Source organism: Malaclemys terrapin, chromosome 1 (assembly GCF_027887155.1).
Source record: "Malaclemys terrapin pileata isolate rMalTer1 chromosome 1, rMalTer1.hap1, whole genome shotgun sequence".
NCBI classification, from domain to species: domain Eukaryota; kingdom Metazoa; phylum Chordata; order Testudines; family Emydidae; genus Malaclemys; species Malaclemys terrapin.
The window spans coordinates 92,535,723-92,559,994 of record NC_071505.1 but is presented as its reverse complement, the minus strand read 5'-3'; the positions used below and the strand labels follow the sequence as shown (position 1 = coordinate 92,559,994).

The 24,272-nt window shown below is 47.2% G+C and overlaps 1 protein-coding gene across 2 annotated transcripts in view; it reads left to right on the top strand.

The window, feature by feature from the left end:
• The window catches only part of CACNA1I (calcium voltage-gated channel subunit alpha1 I), a 225,976-nt gene that overhangs the window by 118,511 nt on the left and 83,193 nt on the right, over positions 1–24,272 (top strand). For both annotated transcript variants that reach the window (XM_054016232.1, XM_054016231.1), the window contains exon 4: positions 19,039–19,136. In XM_054016232.1, coding sequence (XP_053872207.1) covers positions 19,039–19,136 — 98 coding nt within the window. The remainder of the gene's footprint in view (positions 1–19,038; positions 19,137–24,272) is intronic.

The window sequence follows — 24,272 nt, the reverse complement described above, 5'->3', positions numbered from 1 at the left end:
CCCAAGCAAAAAAAAAAAAGCCGGAATGCCACGGCCGAAGCAAAAAAAAAAAAAGTGTCACCCCTTGAAAAGTGCCACCACCAAAGTGCCGGAATGCCGCCTCTTGGAAAGGGCCGCCCCAAGCACATGCTTGGAACGCTGGTGCCGAGAGCCAGCCCTGCATGTTTGCCACTCCCGTTCACCTGGCAAATGACTTCTACACTTCTAGCTTCATCTCTCGCTAACAGGGAGGGATTAACCGCTCGAACTTCAAACTCTGGGGTTGAATACATACCCAAAGTTCCCAGCACACAGTCCTTAGAGAGACATAAACAAATAGACTGTCTCTCCTGGCCCATTCAGAAGCCCAGCCAGGTGACCCTCATGGAGAATAAACAACAGCCTGAACACACAACTCACTCTGAATGGGTGCTGCTGGTTACTTAGTGGGATATGACAGTATCAGTGTATGAACTCTGTTTCCACACATTCTATATGGGCACAATGACTGCATAAGTCTGGGCTTGCCCAAGGGCAGCCTGTTGCACTTCGTTTCAGCCAGCTGTCCTTCTCGGGGAAGGTGTTAAACACCTCGCTGAAGGACTGTCACCGAGAGCCATCTCTTGTTATCAACACTGAATGACTCTCGGCTACTGGCTCACCCCCATGGAACAAGAGTCTCTATACAGGAACCTATAAGGGGCAAGCGAACCTGACCGGTGAGTCGGGAGCTTCTCAAGCCAGGTCTAAGCTATGCCAGCAAATGTTCAAAGCTATGACAATCAGAGATGTGAAGAGATGAGTTCCCTGACTCTCATACCTGTGTTGGCAAACCCCCCTGATGTAGACGCAATTTTACTGGTATAGCTTGTTTCACTCAGGGGGCTGGAAAAAGCTATGCTTGCAAAGTTTTGTTGGTATAGTTATAGTGGCTAGGAGTGTGGGAAAAAAATCACACCTCCAAGGGGACAATGATATGCTGCTAAAAGCCCTAATGTAGCTGCAGGAATCCTTTTGCCTGTATAGCTTATGGAGTTGGTTTAACTATACTAGTAGAAGAACTCCTTTGTTTGGTATAACCTGCATCTCTACTAGGTGGCTTTGCCCACATGGCAATACCAATATAGCTATGTCAGCAAAGCACTTGTAGTGTTGACAAGCCCCTAGTGTAGAGCTGGCCTCAGCATGAACATGTGGTACAGAGACAAGGGTCCTGTTAGAGAGCGGGGTCCTGCTCTGTATTGTGGGGGCAGCCATGGCCACATATAAGAAGGAGTTGCAGGAGGATGAGGGCAGGAGGGACGGTATGCATCCTGAAACTCTAACGAACCTCAGACTCATAAGGAGAAGTGAGCTCTGACTAGGACAAGGGATTTTTGTTATTTTCAAGAATCTGTAACTGCTGAATGTTTTAAGAGTCAAAGTGACTGTGTTCTTTGCTAAGCCTGTGAAGCCTAGAAGCCCAGAGTGGCCCACAATCTACGTGGAGTTCAGGAGGAGCATCCCTCAGTAGCTTGGGGACTCTGGGGGTCTCAGACACTGGTTTCAGGCGCTAGGTCAGCTGGATGGTGGTGTCCCACCTCCCAAGGCAGGGCACTGGACAAAGGTCTCAGTCTGGGAGTATTCTCTAGAATCCCAGAGCTAAGAAATAGTTGCTAGGCTTTACCCAGACCTAGTTGGCTTGGAAGTACAAGGGACCCAGTATCAGGGTCCACCCACAACAGACTGATGACTATACAGGGGGCACGGTCCAGGCTGTAACACTCAGCACTTGTGGAAATCAAGTCACTGATTGAAGTGCCTAAATATGGATTTATGAGCCTATTTTTAGGTTCCTGCTTTTAAAAACCTAGGCCCCACATTCTTTCTTCAGTTCCCTGAGCTGTTCAGTCTCCCCTAGCTTTCTCATCACAGAGAGAAAACCTGATTATGTCTTATATATTAGTCACAAAGTGTCCCTCCAACTGTTAAGACATTCCGACATTTTCTCTTATTACTAGGTTTGGAGGGAAATGTGAACATACAGGGGTGTGACATAATCACATCCCATTCAGCTAGGGAAAGGTATCATAGACTCAGGCAGCTTTCAGCAAGCCTTTGCTTGGAGAGAAATAAAAAAAACCCTGATTAAATCAAAAATTACTACTCAATTAAGTTATCCTGTACAGCATGGGGTTTGGTTTTGTTTATATTTTGTTTTTAATAAGAAATGGAGTAAAAATTCCCATTGCCAGCAAAATAAGGAGGGCAAAAATTATATTGTATCTCCCAGCTCTGCTGCTAGTGAAGGGTTATAATTGCATTGGCATGAAATCTGATTTTAAAAGAAATAAATAAAACTGCTAAGCCAATCAGATTATGGTATGCAAAGAAATCTAAAGCAAACTGTCATGATTGGCCAAGTCTCATCTGATGTCATTTGATGGTTTTCTCAGTGGGAGGAATGGAAGGTGTTATTCGATGGTTTCCTCAGTAGTTTTGCTTGATCCTTTAGGGCCCGTTTTCAAGCCTTGCCACAAAAGTTATGATTGCAGAATGTGTGCAAAAGCCTTCAAACCTCATGGTTGAGTGTTTGTCTGGATACATAGCATGAGATATTGCTAATCAATATGTATTGAGTGCTGATAGTGTCCTCAGTGCTGTCGAGAGCCTGAAGTAGAGCCTTGCAACCCGACACGTACTCAGTGGGACCTAGCTACAAGTGTTGGATTCGGCTTGGGTCAGGTCTGCAAACAACTTGACACTCTCAAGCTTGCTCGGGTTTGGGCTCAGTTCAGTTAGCCATAGCCAATGCCAACACTGCTTGGAACATGAGCACCGGGGGGCTGCCCCAACAGGGGGATCGAGATGTGAGGGGGACCTGCCCCAGTGGGGGTATGGGGATGGATCCTGGACTCAGCTCCTCACATCAATGGCACCATGCTGCTTTCAGGACAGTCTGCTGCTTTCTCCTTGTGGATAAGCCAGGGTACGTACTTTACTAATGAGGCCTCATAGCAGGTGTCTTTCATGATACACTGTTCACTTAAGCAATTTAGCTTCTTATTTGCTTTCTTGCCTTCCTTGCTCTTGCTCCGCCATTATTGCTGTTAGCATGAATGAGCCACACTAACCAGACAGCAATTGGCTTCTTAGGTGCTTTGAAGCTAGTTGGTTCAGCTATTTCTGCCTCTTTCTTCCACTAATCGGGGCAGTTATTGGAAGAGGCTGTGGGGGGTTTGTCCAGGCTGATTGTCTCTGACTCCTAGGAATGAACTGTATGGAGGAATATGCCTATCTGAGGTGCCATTTTTAATATCCTTGAATGGGTGGGGCTGGCCAAGGTATGTCAGGTGAGAGGAGACATAGGATGGGGGTACAGGACACTAAGATAATATGAGCCAATGAAAGGATTAGCCATGGAATTGGGTGTTGGAACGTTTCTCCCACCTCACTCCATGGCCACAGATTTCTAAGCTGGAGGTGGGAGTTTCCAAGGGTAACAGGCCTTCCCCCCCATCCCTGCTTACCATGTGGATGTAGGCATTTTCAGGAGTGACTATCCTGGCCCCTCTTCCATATTGTAGGTGGGAAATTTGAGACACAGCATCTTCCATTTCCTCAGCTATTGTACTGACATCCACCAGGTTCCTTTGCCTTGAAGTGAGGGAAAGGGGAAATCTAAAATAAGACTGGTGAGTAGCTAAAATGCCCCCTATGTCCTATTTGGGAAGGGGAGACACATGACTGCATGGAGACATCGCCCCTGGAATGAAATACGACAGTTGGCATCTAAGGTTGGACACACAGCTGACCATGCAGACTGAAAGAGACAATTCCATGCTGGCCACCTCCTCATGGGAGAGAGAACTATATCAGCATTCCCTTGCCTTTGCCCTCTTGCTAATGTTGTCAACCTCGATACCCTGTTGCCTCTGCAACCTGGTCTGCAAGGGCAGTACATTTTCATTCCATTCCTGAGACTTATTTCTGCCGTGAGGAGAGTCACCCGCGATGTTTTAGATACCGGGGGAAAAAATCCCACCTTGCTGTGCAGCCTTCACTGAGTAACGTAATCCTATTGCTGTAACTCTCTTCCTCCTCCTCCTCCAACTCCTTCTGTCCCCTCTCTTTTGCATCACGATTGCAAGCCCTTTGGGATATGGGCCAGGGCTGCTTTTTTCTGTCGTGAAGCACCCAGTAGACTCTTACAGGCTGTATAATAATTAATGTCATTTGTCCTTTCTGTGCTTATTTCATGTCTAGTATCAAAGGGATAGCCGTGTTAGTCTGGATCTGTAAAAGCAGCAGAGTCCTGTGGCACCTTATAGACTAACAGACGTATAGGAGCATGAGCTTTCGTGAGTGAATACCCACTTCTTCGGATGCATGTAGTGGAAATTTTCCACTACATGCATCCAAAGAAGTGGGTATTCATTCACGAAAGCTCATGCTCCTATACGTCTGTTAGTCTATAAGGTGCCACAGCACTCTTTGCTGCTATTTCATGTCTGTACCTCTGCTGTGTATTCTGTACATGCACCTAGCAAGAGACAGTCCCCACCCCAAAGAGTTTACAAGCTAAGGCTACTCTGCAATACGAGCAAGGGGTGTGATTCCCAGCTTGTGCTCACATACTCATGCTAGCTCAATGAGTATAAATAGTAAGGTAGCCGCCATTGCACGCACAGCGGTGGCATGGCTTAGCCAGGATTCAGGTGGGTTTGTACGCCACATGGCCAAACCATACTGCCACTGCCCTTGCTCCCACAGCTACACTGCTATTTATACTTCCAGAGCTGAGAATCACAGCCCTGGTTCATAGTGTAGACATAGCCTAAGTAGTTAAGACAGGTGAAAGGTGGGAGAAAGGAAGTAGTGCAGAGAGATTAAGTGACTTGCTCAAAGAAAGTCCACATTAGAGAAGGGAATTATTGAAACCAGATCTCTTGAGACTCAGGCCAGTCCCTTAGCAACAGGACCAAGTTTCCTCTCCTTCCTGTAATGGTTCTATAATCATTTGGTGTGGGCTCGCATGTCCTTGCTGTGTACCTCTTGCCAATGTTCTTTGTTCCCATTGCATATGACTTTTCTATCCCTTATGTGCTTTGTGTTCCCTTGTGCCCATCACGTGTCACTTTCATGTTTATTTCATGTACCTTTTGTGTCCATTCTGTGTGGCTTTTGTATGTAAGGAATCCAGCTCATTTGAAAAAAAAAATCTAAAATGTGGCTATCAAAGCTCTCTTGTTCATGACTACTTCTTGTCACCTGACATAGTCAGTTTGGCCGGGTTCTTTTGCTGTTCTCAGGTTCTAAACATCATTCTTCTCTCTGGAGCATATAGGGAAGAGGAGCAAAATAAATGCAAAGTTGTGGCTGGTGAAGCTATTCAGCCTGGGCTCAGACCTCACCATCAGTGTCCTCCTTCCTGTATGCTTGTTCTCTGCTTCAATGGTTGGCATGAGTTGAAGGTGCTCCAGGCCAGACCCTTTTGGTACGTTCAGGCCAGGGTCAATGTGTTAATAGATTGGTCAGCACATGGAACAAGTGACTGGGACTGTCCTTCCTTGTAACTCAAGGTCTCTTGTATATCATAGAATCATAGGACTGGAAAGGATCTCAAGAGGTCTTCTAGTCCAGTCCCCTGCACTCATGGCAAGACTAAGTATTATCTAGACCATCCCTGACAGGCGTTTGTCTAACCTGCTCTTAAAAATCTCCAGTGACAGAGATTTCACAATCTCCCTGGGCAATTTATTCCAGTGCTTAACTACCCTGACAGTTAGGAAGTATTTCCTAATGTTCAACCTAAACCTCCCGTGCTGTAATTTAAGCCCGTTGCTTCTTGTCCTATCCTCAGAGGTTAACGAGAACAATATTTCTCCCTCCTCCTTGTAACAACCTTTTATGTACTGGAAAACCGTTATCATGTCTCCTCTCAGTCTTCTCTTCTCCAGACTAAACAAACCCAATTTTTTCAATCTTCCCTCATAGACCGAGCTGGATGAGCGAGCGTCTCAAAGGGGTGATTAAGAAAAAACAGAAAGTGTACAAAGAGTGGAAGAGGGGAGGGATCAGTAAGGAAACCTGCCTTATTGAGGTCAGAGCATGTAGAGATGGAGTGAGAAAGGCCAAAAGCCGTGTAGAGTTGGACCTTGCGAGGGGAATTAAAACCAATAGTAAGAGGTTTTATAGCCATATAAATAGGAAGAAAACAAAGAAAGAAGAAGTGGGACCGCTGAAGACTGTAGATGGACTGGAGATTAAGGATAATCTAGGCATGGCACAATATCTAAACAAATATTTTGCATTGGTCTTTAATGAGGCTAATGAAGGGCTTAGGAATAGTGGCAGCGTGATAGAGGGGAATAAAGGAGGGGGGATTGACATTACCGTATCCGAGGTAGAAGCCAAACTTGAACACCTTAACGGGACTAAATCAGGTGGACTGGATGATCTTCATCCGAGAATATTGAAGGAACTGGCACGAGAAATTGCAAGCCCGTTAGCGATAATTTTTAATGAATCTATAAGCTCGGGGGTGGTACCGTTGGACTGGAGAATAGCTAATGTGGTTCCTATTTTCAAGAAAGGGAAAAAAAGTGACCCAGGTAACTACAGGCCTGTTAGTTTAACATCTGTAGTATGCAAGGTCCTGGAAAAGATTTTGAAGGAGAAAGTAGTTAAGGACCTTGAGGTCAATGGCAATTGCGACAAATTACAACATGGTTTTACGAAAGGCAGATTGTGCCAAACCAACCTGATCTCCTTCTTTGAGAAAGTAACAGACTTTTTAGATAAGGGAAATGTGGTGGACCTAATATACCTCGATTTCAGTAAAGCGTTTGATATGGTACCGCACGAGGAATTATTGGTTAAATTGGAAAAGATGGGGATCGATATGAAAATCCAGAGGTGGATAAGGAACTGGTTAAAGGGGAGACTGCAGCGGGTCATACTGAAAGGTGAACTGTCAGGTTGGAGGGAGGTCACCAGTGGAGTTCCTCAAGGTTCGGTTTTGGGTCACATTTTATTTAATCTATTTATTACAGACCTCGGAACCAAATGTAGGAGTGGGCTGATAAAGTTTGTGGATGACACAAAGTTGAGAGGTATTGCCAATTTGGAGAAGAATCGGGCTATTCTGCAGGGAGACTTGGATGACCTTGAAAATTGGAGTAATAGAAATAGGATGAAATTTAATAGTGAAAAGTGTAAGGTGATGCATTTAGGGATGACTAACAAGAATTTTAGTTATAAACTGGGGACGCATCGGTTGGAAGTAACAGAGGAGAAGAAAGACCTCGGAGTCCTGGTTGACCGTAGGATGGCTATGAGTCGGCAATGTGACGTGGCCGTGAAAAAAGCTAATGCGGTCTTGGGATGCATTAGGCGAGGTATATCTAGTAGGGATAAGGAGGTGCTGCTTCCGTTATACAAGGCACTGGTGAGACCTCATTTGGATTACTGTGTGCAGTTCTGGTCTCCCATGTTTAAAAAGGATGAACTCAAACTGGAACGGGTACAGAGAAGGGCCACTAGGATGATCAGAGGAATGGAAAACCTGTCATATGAAAGGAGACTCGAGTTGCTTGGTTTGTTTAGCCTAACCAAAAAAAGACTGAGGGGGGATATGATTGCTCTCTTTAAATATATCAGAGGGATATATACCAGGGAGGGAGAGGAATTATTTCAGCTCAGTACTAATATGGACACGAGAACGAATGGATATAAACTGGCCGTGGGGAAGTTAGGCTTGAAATTAGACGAAGGTTTCTAACCATCAGAGGGGTGAAATTTTGGAACAAGGGAAATAGTGGGGGCGAAAGACCTCTCTGGCTTTAAGATTAAGCTAGATAAATTTATGGAGGGAATGGTTTGATGGGATAACGTGATCTTAGTTAATTAATCAACAGCGTGCCATCGCTGGTAAATAGTATCAATGGTCAATGAGGGTCTGGCTGGAGAATCTTGCCTGCATGCTCGGGGTTCTACTGATCGCCATATTCGGGGTCGGGAAGGAATTTTCCTCCAGGGTAGATTGGCAGAGGCCCTGGAGGTTTTTCGCCTTCCTCCGCAGCATGGGGCGGGGGTCGCTAGCTGGAGGATTCTCTGCGACTTGAAGTCTTTAAATCACAGGATTTGGGGACTTCAACAGCTGAGTCAAGGGAAAGGGGGTGGGTCAGCTTTTGTGGCCTGCATCATGCGGGAGGTCAGACTAGATGATCATAATGGTCCCTTCTGACCTTAAAGTCTATGAGTCTATGAGTCATGTTTTCTAGACTTTTAATCACTTTTGTTGCTCTTCCGTGGACTTTCTCCAGTTTGTTTACATCTTTCCTAAAATGTGGCGCCCCGAACTGGACACAATACTCCAGTTGAGGCCTAATCAGCATAGAGTAGAGCAGAAGAATTACCTCTCGTGTCTTGCTTACAATACTCTAGTTAATATATCCCGGATGTTTGCTTTTTTTTTTTTTTTTTTTGCAACAGTATTACACTGTTGACTCAGATTTAGCTTGTGGTCCACTATGACCCCCAGATCCCTTTCTGCAGTACTCCTTCCTAGGCAGTCATTTCCCATTTTGTATGTGTGCAATTGATTGTTCCTTCCTAACTGAAGTACTTTGCATTTGTCCTTATTGAATTTCATCCTATTTACTTCGGACCATTTCTACAGTTTGTGCAGATCATTTTTAATTTTAATCCTATCTTCCAAAGCACTTACCATCCCTCCAAACATAGTATCATCCGGAAACTTGTGTACTCTGTATGGTGTTATCTAAATCATTGATGAAGATATTGAACAGAACCAGATCCAGGACCGATTCCTGTGGGACCCCACTTATTATGCCCTTCCACTGTGAACCACTGATAATTACACTCCGGGAATGATTTTCCAACAAGTTATGCACCCACCTTATAGTAACTCCTCTAGGTTGTATTTTCCTAGTTTGTTTATGAGAAGGTCATGTGAGACAATATCAAAAGCCTTACTAAAGTCAGGATATACCACATCTACCATCATAGGTGCTGGAACTAGGGATGCTGGGGGTACTACCGAACCCTCTGGCTTGAAGTGGTTTCCATTGTATATAGGGTTTACCGTTTGATTCAATGGCTCTCAGTACCCCCACTATAAAAATTGTTCTGGCACCCCTGTCTACTGCTTCACCCTATCCACAAGGCTTGTTACCCTGTCAAAGAAAGCTATTAGGTTGGTTTAACAGGATTTGTTCTTGACAAATCCATGCTGACTGTTACTTATCACCTTATTATCTTCTAGGTGTTTGCAATTGATTGCTTAATTATTTGCTCCATTATCTTTCCTGGTACTGAAGTAAAGCTGACTGGTCTGTAATTCCCTGGGTTGTTCTTATTTCCCTTTTTGTAGATTGGCACTATATTTGCCCTTTTCCAGTCCTCTGGAATCTCTCCCATCTTCCATGACTTTTTGAAGATAATTGCTAATAGCTCAGATATCTCCTCAGTCAGCTCCTTGCGTATTCCAGGATATATTTCATCAGACCCTGGTGACTTGAAGACATCTAAGTAATGTCTAAGGCCTTGTCTACACTGCAACTTTACAGCGCTGCAACTTTCTCGCTCAGGGGTGTGGAAAAAAAACACAGTGCTGTAAAGTGGCAATGTAGACAGCGCACCAGTGCTGGGAGCCACTCGTGGGGGTGGCTTTTTTACAGCGCTGATGCTGCGACTACACAGCCATGTTAAAGCGCTGCCATGCTAGTGAAGACATACCCTAAGTAATTTTTAACTTGTTCTTTTCCTATTTTAGCCTCTGATCCTACCTCGTTTTCACTGGCATTAATTGTGTTAGACGTCCAATCACTGCTAAACTTTTTGGTTAAAACTAAGGCTATGTCTACACTTCAAGAGTTTTTGCACTGTCAGTTTCACTGGTGATAGGGAACGGGTCAAATAAAAGTGCTGGTTTGTGTTCTCACTTACTTCCACAGGCGTCAGACTGTGTTCACATTTGCAGTACTTCCATCCCTGATGAGAGCAGTGCACTGAGGGCAGTTATTCCACAGTGCAGCTTTCTCCATTTTGAGGATAGGTCTTGTGGGAAGGGGAGGGGGGTGATCACGGGGCATCCTGGATCCCTGCACAGCCTCCTCTCCCCAAACACTGATCAGCTCCAGGAGCTCAGATTGCTCCAAGCAGGGGATCCTTTGCTCTGTGGAGCAGGCGTTGTCACCTGGCCGGATGATAAGTGAGCACTTGCCAAGAAAACAGGAAGGGGAGTTTCAAAGTTTTCAGGGCTTTACAGGGGGAGGGGCAGAGGTCTGTTTACCTGGCGTCAGAGCTGCAGGCCAGCGTGGTCACTTAGGCACTGTGTGATACCCTCCAGAGGCTAAAAGCTGTGTAAACAGGAAGAATGTGTCTTCATTTGCACATCACTGCAAAAGTATCACCAGTAAGAACTGTACGCCTCTCGTGGAGGTGGTTTTCTGTTTGTGGTGAAACTTCTGAGTTTTTCCGCAAAAAGTCATTGGCAAGTGTAGACGCTCCTGTGGTTTTTGCGCAAAAAAAGGAACTTTTTGTACTTTAAATGGCAAGTGTAGACATGCCCTAAAACAAAAAAGTCATTTAACACTTCTGCCATTTCCACATTTTCTGCTATTGTTCCCCCCCGCCCCATTGAGTAACAAGTCTATCCTGTCATGGTTCTTCCTCTTGCTTCTAATGTATTTGTAGAATGTTTTCTTGTTACTCTTTATGTCTGTAGCTAGTTTAATCTCATTTTGTGCCTTGGCCTTTCTAACTTTGTCCCTACATAGTTGTGTTATTTGTGTTTATATTCATCCTTCATAATTTGACCTAATTTCCACCTTTTGTAGAACTCTTTTTTGAGTTTCAGATTGTTGAAAATCTCCTGGGGTACGGCTACACTACCCACCGGATCGGCAGGCAGTGATTGATCCAGTGGGGATCGATTTATTGCGTCTAGTCTAGATGTGATAAATTGACCCCCGAGCGCTCTCCTGTTGACTCCTGTACTCCACCTCCGCGAGAGGCGTAGCTGAAGTTGCGTAACTTAGATCGATTTCCCCCCAGGCCCTGGTTAAGCCAGGGTGTTCTCTTGCCATACTTCCTATCTTTCCTGTGTCATTGGACTAGACAGACTTGCCAAGGCACAGAGTAATGATTACCATCAAAATAGAGAGTAGGACTAGAGAGAGAGAGACGAGGAAAGGGAGAGTGGAAAGAGAATAGAAGGAAAAAGGGGAGAGTGAGTTATGAAGGTGGAAGAGTGAAAGAAGGACATCCATGAAGGATGGGAGGGAGGAGTAGAGAGGGAAGGGGAGGAAGAGGTAAAGAGGCATGAGACAGGGAGATGGAGAGAAAGCAGCACAGGGATAAGAAGGGAAGAAAACTGGAGCAAGGGGGATTGAGGCAGAGCCACAGAGGAGAGAACATCTGAAACTACAGACGCCTGTTACTTTAGAATTCTGTGGAGCAAATATCATATTGATTTTGACAGCTGAAATGCACAGGGCAAAAACTGTGTCTCGCCTCTGCCCACCTTTTCCTTTTTCTGTTTTCACCCTTCGTTGCCCCCTCTTCTTCTTGAAATGACTAACTGGCCCCTTCCTGGGCATATAAAGCACAGGAAGAATTGAAGTAACTTTCCTTGACGAGAGCCTCTGGCCCTGCCTTGGAGATGTCACAATGGATTTTTTACGCACCACCCCAAACCCCTACTAATTAATGCTGCATGCCTGAGAAGTCATGTCAACTGCTCTGTGGATAGGGATCTGAAAGGCAATCTCAGCAAGAGGGTGGGGGTCAGATTTGCACGACGCTTTTTGTCTTAACTCCTTTCATTCCCACGTCTCTAGTAACTGGCAGTTCCCTTTCAGGCAGCACCTCCATCCCTCACAGCCTCTACAGCACCATCCCCAGCCAGTGCTTCCACCCTGTTCCCTACAGCGATCCTGCCCACAGCCCATACTCCTGCCCCGTTCCCCACAGCAACTCCCCCACCTAGGGTGACCAGATGGCAAGTGTGAAAAATCGGGACAGGGGTGGGGGGGTAATAGGCACCTATATAAGAAAAAGCCCCAAATATCAGGACTGTCCCTATAAAATCGGGACATCTGGTCACCCTACCCCCCCCCCAGCCAGCCTTTCCATCCCGTTCCCTCCAGCAACCGCCCCTGCACAGCCAGCGCTCCCACCCCATTCCCTACACGACCCCCTCCCACAGCCGGCGCTCCCGCCCTGTTCCCCACAGCAACTCCCCCCACCAACAGTGCTCCAACCCCGTTCCCTCTATCGACTTCCCCCACAGCCAGGTCTCCTTCCCCGTTCCCAACAGCGATCGTTCCCACAGTCAGCCCTCCTGCCCTGTTCCCTCCAGCGAACCCCCAGCCAGCCCTCCCGCCCCATTCCCTCCAGCAACACCCTCAGCCAGTGCTCCTGCCCCATTCCCTCCAGCGACTGTCCCACACAGCCAGTGCTCCCACCCCGTTCCCTCCAGCGGCCCGCTCCCACCCCGTTCCCTCCAGTGAACCCCCAGAACCAGTGCTCCCACCCCGTTCCCTCCAGCGACCTCCCCACCGCCAGCACTCCCGCCCCGTTCCCTCCAGCAACTCTCCCCACAGCCAGCGTACCTGCCCTGTTCCCTCCAGCAACCCCCCACAGCCAGTGCTCCCCCCCTGTTCCTTACAGCGACCCCTGCCCCAGCCAGCGCTCCTGTCCCATTCCCTCCAAAGACTCCCCCCACAATCAGCGCTCCTGCCTCGTTCCCTACAGCGACCCCCCCACAGCCAGCGCTCCCACCCTGTTCCGCACAGTGATCCCCCCCAGCCAGTGCTCCTGCCCCGTTCCCTCCAGTGACCCCCTCCAGCCAGCGCTCCTGCCCTATTCCTTACAGCGACCCCCCCCCACAGCCAGCGTTCCCGCCCCGTTCCCTAGAGTAACTCCTGTTGAGAGTGGCTTGAACTGGAAGTAGTTATGAGTTCCTACATCTTGAGCACTACTCTGCCATTCCCCACGGTGACCATTCACCATTCTTTTGCCCCCTACACCTACCCTGGACAATAATAGTTTTTTGGGGTAGCATTGTTCCCCCTCCCTTTCCGAGAAGTGTCACACAGGAAACCTTGAAGGGGAATATAGTCTCTGGGTGGAGAGGCATTACTGTACAAATTCAATTATCTTGACAGCTCTCTACTCAAATCCCTTCACAGCTCAGGGGTTTCCCACTGATTTAGCAGTAGTTCCAGCTCCCTAATCCCTTCCTGCACTCACCCACCCACAACCAAAGGCCAAGTAACATCTGTTCAACGACGGAGGTGAGCTGCCATTTATTTGAGGGGGATGGAGGGAGAGAGTGTTCAAATCCCGGTATGGGTTTTTGTTGGGCCGTTTGCTTTGCTTGATTGCTTCTGGGCCTGAAGACACCAGCAGCAATTATGATAAAAGAACAGAGACTACAAGATGCCGAGAGAAGCTAAATTGGAATATATAATCAGGCCCATGCTTTCTTGTCAAGCTGGGCTGCGACAAGGGGAGGATTAGGGGAGAAGGTGGTGGATATCTTGGCTGGCCTTAATTTGACCCTGCTCTAGTTAATTTATAACACCTGCAGCGTATTGTGATCAACATGGTTTCCCAAACTCTTTCGGATAGCTGGGGGCAAGTGATGGGTCGAAACCCCAAAGTTCAGATGCAGACCCAGACTTCTCCTTCTTCAGATCCAAAGTTTTGGGTGCTAGCTGTGAAATTCTGATCCAGCTTCAGATTTCAACCCTTTCTCCCCATGCATAGGAGTCACTGGATTCAAGATAATTGTTCAGGCCCATTATAGAGATGGGAATTTGAATTCAAACTTCACAGCTGGGCCGCCTTTCCCCTGAGTTTTGGTCTAGTGAACTCTGTTGAACAGGGACAGCCATGTAATCCTGAACTCTGTGAGGATCAGGCTCACTGCTGGTAGGGTGTGGGTGTTAGGTGAACCAGGAGTTTAAAGGCAAAGGTTACAAGAGCTTCAAACGCTTGTGTGGCAAATGTGATCCTGGTTTCCTGACGGTTAACCTGGCCCTGGCTACTCATTCTTGGTGACATCCCAGTCAGTCTCCATGGTAACCTGTCCTCCTGTCACACAGGGAAGATTATGACATCAGACATAGGTGTGCACACAGGGTGTGCCGGGTGTGCCCAGGCACACCCTAACGCAGGGGTGGGAAAATGGCCCCACTCTCCCGGCGCAGCAAGCCGCAGGGTCCGCGCTCCCGGGCTGCAGCGCCCGGCCAAGCGCAGCAAGCCGCCGGCCCCTCCCCCACCATCCCCCCTCTCCTGGAGCCATGCCGCCGCACGCACAGCACTCTGGGGACCGGGGCTGTGCGCTCCCGCGGGGCAGTGTTTGGCTCCGCGGGGAGGCAGACACGCTCCCTGCTCATCTGGAGCCATACCACCGCGCGCAGCACTCTGAGGGGCGGGGCTGCCCGCTTCTGCGGGGCAGCATGTCTGGCTCTGCACATAGCCAAACATGCTGCTAGGAGCCTCATGGTAAGGGGTCTGGGTCCAGGGTTGGATAAGGGGTGGGGGCAGTCAGGGGACAGGGAGCAGGGTGGGTTGGATAGGGGGTGGGATCCCGGGGGGGTGGTTGGGGTAGGGGGTCTGGAGGGGGCAGTCAGGGAGCAGGGGGGGTTGGAAGGAGCACGGGAGTCCTGGGGTCTGTCAGGGGGTGGGGGGTGGATAGGGGTCAGGGCAGTCAGGGAGCAAGGAGGGTCCTGGGGGGGGGCAGTTAGGGTGGGGGGGTCTCTGGAGGGGGTGGTCCGGGACAACGAGCTGGGGGGGGGTTGGATGAGTTGGGAGTTCTAGGGGGGCCTGTCAGGACGGCAGGGATGTGGAGAGGGGTTGGGGCAGGCAGGGAACGGGGGGGGTTGTATGGGTCGGGAGTTCTGGGGGTCCTGTCAGTGGGTGGGGAGCGGTTGGATAGGCGTGGGAGTCCCGGGGGTCTGGATAAGGGTCAGGGCAGTCAGGGGACAGGTAGGGGGTAGGGTCCTAGGGGGGCAGTCAGGGGACAAGGAGCAGGGAGGCTTAGATAGGGGGTGGGGTCCTGGGGGGCAGTTAGGGGCAGGAGTCCCAGGAGGGGGTAGTCAGGGGACAAGGAGCAGGGGGGATTGGGGGTTTTGAGGGGGGCAGTCAGGGGGCGGGAAGTAGGAGGGAGTGGATGGGGCGGGGCTAGGGCGGGGCTCCCTGGGTGCACACCCTAATGAAATGTGCTCGGCACGCCTATGACATCAGATGATGCACTCCTCCAGTGTAGTCCAGCTTCCCTCCATGTACTGGGTACCACCAGTAAAAACACAGTCCAGGGAGGTGGGGGACAGGGTGGCAGGGAAAAGGTATGAAAGCAAACAGCAAGATTGAAAATTGGTGGGGTTCTGCAGGTCCACCTGCTGAAATTACCAGTGTCTCTGAAAGATCCCATTTTGAAAGGGGATGGAGGTGAAATTTGAATTGCCCACACAGACAGTAGATTCCTTCCTGGGCAGGGGGCTTGCCTCATCCCAGTCTCCTCCCTCCTTGAGTCTGTGTGCATGGCATCACTTTGGGGGGTGGGGAGAGACATTAACATAAGGTAATGCCAAAGCTAGAGACATCAGGAATGAGAGAGATGTGTCAAGGAGTGGTCCTGAGGCAGGAGAACTGCTGACTCAGAGGAGATTCTGGAACTGTGTGATGTGGAGGTTCAGGGGGTCCACGTTATAGCTGATATCTCTGAGCTGAACATAGTGGGCACAACCAACTAGCCGGGACCCCTTGTCATCCAGTGCTGGTGTGCATGCATGTCCCGCTTGTTACCCTAACCAAGGCTATTACTGAGAATCCTCATGAGAAACTGTAAGTGGCAGTTCTATCAGATGAGCTGAAACCCCTAGCCAAACAGGTAGGAGTTGAGCTCATCTCTGTTAGAAGTTGCTCACTACAAAACCCTAGAGGGTCAAACTTTCTCCCAAAAGAATAATCCTCTCCCTTCCCTGAGAACCAGTTGTTCTTTTTCACTGACACCTGGCACTGAGACTGACTGTTCCAGGATCTTGCAACCAAACAAAACTATAGTGTAACAAATCCAGAGCCACCTAGAATGCTGTATGCTGACACTGTGGCTACTGGGAACTTTGTAACTACAGCTGACATAGACTTCTGACCCTCCTGCTCCAAACTTCAACTGGTGGAGGATCTCAGTTGTAGCACTATAGTTGACAAGTTTTGATTCCATCCAGTACAGGGAGGTAGAGTACACGTACCCAGCAGTGAGTTCATTACAAGATTGTGCCTTTCTGCTGTGCTCATGCACTGTGAGAGCAATTGGATCTTTTATGTGGGGACTTGTAGTTCAAAGAAGGCCCACTTTCCAAAGTACAAGATTTTACATTAGGATCATTTGCTTATTTGTTATCTGCGTGAGAGAATTTGTTTTGGATTATTCTGCTATTTGTCAGAGAGGAAACCCCTTGTTTTCACAGCTCTCGCCCTTCCCCACCACACATCTCCATAGGGAGTATAGCTGACAGTGTCCTCATGGTTACAGTGTTGTTGTAGCCATGTTGGTCCCAGGATATGAGAGAGGCGAGGTGAGTTAAATAATGTATTTTATTGGACCAACTTCTGTTGGTGAAAGAGACAAACTTTCGAGCTATTGAAAGAGCTCTGTGTAGCTCAAAAGCATGTCTCTCTCACCAACAGAAGTCGGTCCAATAAAATATATTACCTCACCCACCTTTTCCCTCTAGTGTACTCATGGGAAGTGGGCGAAAAGAACATCTGCAAGTGTATAACTCTGTGTGGAGGCCTTGTCTTTGTGTGTGTGATTGCATGTCTACATGCACATATATCTCTGTGTGTGTGTGTCAGGGCCGGCTCCAGGCACCAGCTTGTCAAGCAGGTGCTTGGGGCGGCCGCTCCGGAGAGGGACGGCATGTCCAGGTATTCGGCAGCAATTCGGCGGACGGTCCCTCACTCCGCCGGGGAGCGAAGGACCTCCTGCTGAATTGCCGCCGCAGATCGCAATCGCGGCTGCTGTTGTTGTTGTTGTTGTTTTGGCTGCTTGGGGCGGCCAAAACCCTGGAGCCGGCCCTAGTGTGTGTGTGTGTGTATTGCTTTGTATCCTTTCCCAACTGCTGTTCACATCTTCAATCCCTGTCCATCATTCATGCTTTCTGTGGGCTGACTGTGTCTCCTTTATGAATATTTTGATTATCTGTACAAAATCCCTTCTCTCTCTCTCTCTCTCTCCCTCTCTCTGTGTGTTCACTGCGTATGGAGCTGACAGCTCCAGGGGATAGATCAACACCGCTGCATTTCAGGAAAAGAATTATTTCACTCAATTACTCTAAAAGTATGAGAGAGAACAGAGCGGAGGGAAAGAGAGAGAGAGAAAATAATCACAACACCTAGACAGGTTTACCCCATTTTGTCTGAAAAATCTATCACTCCAACAAGTTCCTTTGTGAAAAGTTTAGATAGAAAAGTAGACACCTGCTCTTCATGTCCTTTGGGTGGGGAGGAATGAGGTGATGGAGTGTAGGGATCAATCTGGATAGAGGGGTTACAGTGCTCAAAATAATTGAGACAAAGCAACATGGTATTTTAATAGAAAGTGGATTTGGTGTTGGTGAAAGGTGCTGACTAGACAGCCCTGAAATCTAAAGGCCTCTATATGACAAGTGCAGCATGTTAAGCAAGCATTTCTGGTTTTGGAGTAGATGCAGCAGAAAGGAGAAGATTCTCCTATCCGTCTCCTATGCACCTCGAAACAACAAGAGAGTGCCATTTTTTTCCTGGCCTTGTGGTTAATGTCGAGGAGAAGGATTCAGAAGATCTGGGTTCTATTCCTGAGTCTGCTACTGACTCAGTGGCCAACCTGAGGCCAGTCACTTTACTGCAGTGTGCCTCAGTTTCCCTTCATGTAAATTGGGAATAACAATGCTTGCCTACCTTCCAGAGGGGTCATGAGCCTAAATTCATTAACGTGTGTAAAGTGCTTTGAGGTCCTCTTACAGTAGGTGCCTTATAAGGCCCATGTTTCTTCCCCTTTCCACTTATTAAAGTAAAGGAATGCTTCCTTAATGTCTGTCTGACTGGCAGGGGTGGGTTAAAGCCAATGCATTACTCATACCTGCTCAGTTCTCAAGGTTATTTGGGGAGAGAACTCACTGCGTAGGTTGCAAGTTTAAAAAAAACACAGATCCTGTATATATCATAAAATAAGGACATTCCCCTTAGGAGGGTGTCCAGCAGGAGTGACGTACAGCTGAGGTGTGATCACTCCTGCTGCTCGTGAGCCCTGCCCAATGCTATAAGGATCCTTGATGAGATCCTTGCAATGGGAATCCATGGATGTGTATGCCACAGTAAGCCCAGCTGCACCAGCTGGGAAGGGAAGGTGGCTGTTGTGCTGCCAGTGGACTCCAGCCCGTCTCTCTCTGCAGGGGTCACCTGTGGGCTGCGTGCTATTCTGCCACCATCCCCTTGTCCATTCTTGCACAGCCCTTTGTGACAGTCGCCACAGGTAAGTGCCAGGCTGGGGTTATTGCAGCCTGCTAAGTTGGAGCCTGATGGCTTGTCACTGCTGCGCTCTCTCTCATTTCCATTCCAAAACGTATGGATTGAAGGGCTGAATTTTCTACCTTGGGGTTCTGGGGACTTGAGTTCTGCTCTTGTAGGGCTCCCGAGGACTCCAGCTCCACTCTCAGGACTTATACTGTTGCCAGAAACTCTTGAATAAAAATGCACCCTGTGCTTTGTAAAGCCGTTGTCATTCATTTCCTCTGCCTCTCCAGCTTCAGTGAGGAGCATATTAGCATATTATCAATGTGTTCATGGGTTCATCAGTACCCCTTGTTTTTAACACTTTCCCCACCAGCCGGATGGAAAAGCACGAATGCGTTGAAAGCTGTTTGCACTGCATGGAGGGCGTGAACACCCTGCCCTTTCATCTCAAGCACCCATCACTTCCTCCTGCTGGTGTCATACCTGTCGCTCAAACTGGGTCTTCTTGGATTGTTTTAAACTCACTCTCTGTCTCTCCTGTTGCAGGATGGTGGAATATTCCCTGGACCTCCAAAACATTAACTTGTCTGCAATCCGTACTGTCCGTGTCCTGAGGCCCCTCAAAGCCATCAACCGGGTGCCTAGTAAGTCGTTCTTCCCTCTCACCGGCACCCCATTTCATCTGCACTTCACCCTTGTCTGTGCCGTTTTTATCCATTGCTCTGCTGCTGTGTCTGGGATCTCTCCCCCATTGATTGTCCAGCCCTGGACCTCCAGGTAGCTGGATTGACCTTGTTGCCTATAAGACAGGTATGCATGTATACTCTGGGTGGATCACCAAAACAATGGCCCCTAGATTCCAGTCCCAGCTGGTGGGCCATTGGCTGGCTCAGGAACTGGGAGATAGGTTTGGGATACTTAGCCTTCCCGCTCTAAATCCCCAATCTAGCCTCAGTTGGGCGGTGAGTACCGAAGAGCTCAGGGATGTTGGGAGAATGGGATTGAGAGCCACTAGTTCCAATCCAGGTGTAGGTTAAGTTCCTGTGTACCTGAGATTCTCAGCCTAGCCCTTCATTTTGTCTCAACCACCCCCATCCCACCCTCCAAAAAAAAATCTCTTCTCAAAGGGCTTTGCAAAGACTGCCTGGCTGGGTTGTGAGGAGTGTGTGAACAGTAAGGCTACATGTGGTGTCGTTCTGTCTATCGTGCCCAATTGATGACCAAAGTGCTGGAGCTGGGAGTTGGCAATAAAGCAAGAATTTTTTTTTGTCTCATGTAAGAATATGGAAGGGGTGAGACTGCCTGTAGAGTCATGGTGAGGTGTGTGGTGGGGGATGGATGAGCAGTGAGATCCAGTGGGAGAGGGGTGAGGGGGTTGATTTCTACTACCTTCTGCACCATTCTTCAGTTTCCTCTCATTTAAAAATACACCAGCCCAGCTCTGCGTGGGGGTGAACAACAATGGTGTATTTTATCTATTCCTTGCTGCGTACTTTCTCCTTTCCCTCTTGTCCTGGTTCCCACCTCTGCAGCTTTGTGTATATGCAGCATGTATGAGTCAGGGCTGTGAGTTCCGCTGGGGATTGAGCTGTCAGGATCTGATGGGCCGAGCCCGAACCTGGAGGCACAAGCAGCTTTCTACAGCTCCCTGGCCCAGCTAAATGGTTTGGCTCAGATCTGAGAAACAGGCCCATCCTGGTGTTAATTTCACTGTGGCGAGAAGGGGGTGAGGAGGGGTACCATACACAGGATCCAGCCATGTATCTGCTGTGTTCATATGACACTTCTCTCTTTCCTTCTTTTCCCTGCAGTCAATGGACACTGACCCCTGCCATGTGACAGGGGTATAATCTTTTGTAACCCTGCCCCATCTCATGTGGCAAGGGCTGGGAAACAGAAACTAGCCTCTTACCTGCATGTCACATCTTTATTACGCTCCACCTCTCTTCCTTTCCCTTTTCCTCTACATCTCCTCTTTCTTGATTCAGTTCTGATAACTATAGAGCACAGTAAGGTAGACAAGGATTGCTTGTGTCACCACAGGACGTATCCACTCTATATGGCACAGGTATCATGGTGGTTATAACAGGGGAGTGGATTTGATGCAGTGGGCCAATTTCATGCCATTGAAGTCAGTGGAGTTACACCAGCAATGAATTTATCCCACTGTGTCTGTCTGGTATTTCAGGTCATGCCTTGCTCAGTGAAAACAGCTGTCACGTAAGACATTGTGACACTTTCAGCATTTCTCCCCGGGTTTTATACTGAGTTTTTCTTCCTTACCATATAACAAGAAGTCTCTTTCTTCTTCCCCCTTTAATGCCGCCAGCTCTCACTTTTATCAGGCTATGCGCAATGACCAAGACCTCCTTAGGGCTCTCCCACAGGGCTGAGGCCAATCCCATTCCATACCTCAGTGTCTTCATTCCCTTCTCCAGAGCTGAGGGGAAGTTTATTACAGGTGAGAGCAGGCAAGAAACTAAATGAAAGAAACCCAGTTGACAGGCTGTCTCCTGAGGATGTGTGCCAAGGACATTTTAATTATTGGGGCCCAGAACTAAAAACAAAGCTAGACAGATCAAAATGAAGCACTGCATTCTTATCTCTCTTATACGAGTGTAAATAAGGAGTAGCTCCACTAGAATCAATGCAGTTACACCTTGGGAAAACCAGTGTGAGATCAGAATCAGGCCCACAAAACTAGATTCAGAGATGTTAAAGCCAAAAGGGAGCATTGTGATCATCTAGTCTGACCTCCTGCATAACACAGGCCAGAGAATTTCACCCACTTATCCCTTTATAGAGCCCAATAACTTGCCATACAGCCACTTCTAGGCATTTCTTCCCTACACTGGTCCCTCTTCTAAACTCTACTTCTCTCCACTATAGCAGTGTCTGTGTGGAACTAATACTGGTTTAGTTTCTATTCTGCTATCAGGCATTTATATCTCTGACTGTCTACATAGATATATGGTTATATGTGCAATAGTTCTGGATGAAGAGGCACTTTCATTATTAAATGAAAAAATAAATTTCCTTGGATAGGAAGACTGTCCTGTGGAGTGAAAACTGGCTAAAAGGCTGTAAACAAAGGCTAATGATAAATGGGAATGTGCTGAGGTGGAAGCAAGTGTCTAGTGAGGTACAGCCAATATCACCAATAGGCCCTTTTGTCAGAAATCTTATTGAATGTCTTTTTAAAATTCTTCATTAATGATGTGGAAGAAGGAGCAAAGCACATTAAGGAGATTTGCAGACGATAGTAAAACTGGAGGAGTTGCAGACACTAGGCAAGACAGAGAAATAATACAAAGGGATGGAGAGAGAATAGACACCTGGGCAGAAAGTAACAAAAGGAGAAAACTGGAGGGGGCGGGGGAAGGAAGGAGTGATCTGCAGCGCACATGTTTAATGTGAGGGAGGAGGACTCTGGGAGATAGCAGTGGTGAGATAGACACAGGGCCACGTTTTCAAAAGAGCTTAGTGCTACATTTAGGCAACTAAATAGGGGCCAGACTTTCAAAAGACCTCAGCACCCAATGTGAACCCAGTAAGCTGAGCTCTTTTGAACATCTGGCTATGTGTTTTGGTGCCTCCCAGAGAGCTGAGTTCTTTGGAAACTTTCTTCCCAGTCATGGGCGCTACACTCTTCTGAAAATTCCTGCCCATGGAGTGAGAGCAGGCAGCAAAGATGAGATGAGTTTGCAATGTGCAATGGCAGCATTCAAGTTTGTTATAACTTTGGGCTTCATATGCCAAGAGTAAATCTAGACTAGAAATTAGAAGAAGGTTTCTAATCATCAAAGGAGTAAGATTCTGGACCAGCCTTCTAATAGGAGTACTGAGGCAAGCAACCTAACTAGTCTTAAAATGAGGCTTGATATATTTATGAATGGGATTATATGACGGGTTGCTTGCGATAGCAGGGAAGTGGACTCAATGACCCAGGAGGTCCCTTCCAGTCCTGTGTTCCTAATATTCCCTCTCTACATGGTCTTATCCAGAACATTGTTTTCAAATCATTGCACCGTATTACCAGAATATATTAGAAGGCATTCATAGAAGAGCAACCATAATGATCAGGAAGCTGGAGGGATTTGATTGATGAGGGAAGATTTTTAAAAAGTGAAATAGGTCTAGCTTGGCTAAGCAGGGATGTCTAAACAGGAGGACATGATAACAACCCACAAATAATTGATTTGTGAACTGATTTTTTGGGGGCTGCCTAGGCTATAACTTAGAGTGATGGGATGAAATTAATAAAGAAGAAATGTAGAGTGAATAACAGGAAGAACTTCCTTATACTGAAATCTGGTAAGCCATGGAATAGTCTCTCAAGGGAAGTGGTGGAAGCCCCGTTGGTTGTATATGACATGATTGAAGTATATGAAATAATAAATGGTACAGACAAAGTAGATCGGGAACTTCTGTTAACACAAGAACAAGGGGACATTCGATGAAATTAAAAGGAAATGCTTTTTCACACAATGCATAATTAGACCATGGAATTCACTGGCCCAAGAAGTCATTGAGGCCAAAACTTAGCAAGATTCAAAAGGAGATTAGACATTTGTATGGATGTTAAGAATATCTAGAATTATCATAGTTAATGATAACAAGTTTTGTAAGAGACATTAAACTCCATGATTCAGGGTTTGAGCCAATCGCTAAACTACTGGGGAATAGAAGTTTCTTGTACCTTCATCTGAAGCATCTGGTGCTGGCCATTGTCAGAGACAGGACACTGGACTGGATGGGCCCAGGGTCAGATCCAATCTGGCTACTCCTGTGTAATTTTTAAATTAGACTGGACAAAATACTAGAAGCCCAGTTTTTATAATACTGTATGTCTCACCCATGCATTAGCATTCAGGCTTCTCTCTCACATTCCTGCCTTTAGCCTTATGAGTGCTGCCTTTCAGGGTTTTGTGTGAAGGTGCATGAAACAGAAATGATAGGCTGTTGTGGTCCTATAACCATTTGATTTAATTCAGTAACATTGTATTGGCGTGACAAGCTATGCAAGCCAACAAATTGTAAAGGGGAGAAAGACCCTTCAGGTGTCTGTCAAAGGTAGTTACAATCTGCTCACGGTAGGTCTTCAGACTGGGTTTGGGGTATTTTTCCACATCCTTTGGTTATTATTGTCCATTTCTGATTCAGTGGTAGGTTGCTATGTAAAATGTCATCTATGTCATCTCTTTTCTTCTCATCCTCTCAGGGTAATGCAGTTTTTCCTAACTGCTTTTTAATGGAAAGTCTTTAATCATTTCTGATAATTTGAGGAAATATCTCTTACTCCATCATATTTTTGACATTGGAGCACAAAATGTCTCTTCAATTCACTCTGCTGTCACATTGGTTGCACTGTCCTTTTGCACTTTACTATGTCTCCCCCAGTCTCTGCCTCAAATTTATGGTCACTGATTCTTAATTTGATAAGAGTCATCACAGACTGCACAGAGGTGAGGAAATCTGCTAATGTGAAGGTTCTGTGGCGGGATCTGTAGTAGACTGTTGCATAGCAACTTTGTTGAATGGGAAGCATATGTGTCTATTAATAAATAGTGTATGAGTGTAGAAATATATGTGGGGGGGTTGCATATACATCTCTCAATATAGTATTATCTCTCATATACAATATGGCATATTATTATTTAGAGTTGTGTGGGAACAGGGATTTCCATTTCGTGCGGAATTCTGTGATTTCAAGGTTTGTTTCAATCCTAATTGGAACAAAAACAAAAAAGTTCACATTTTCACTTGAAACAAAATTTCTT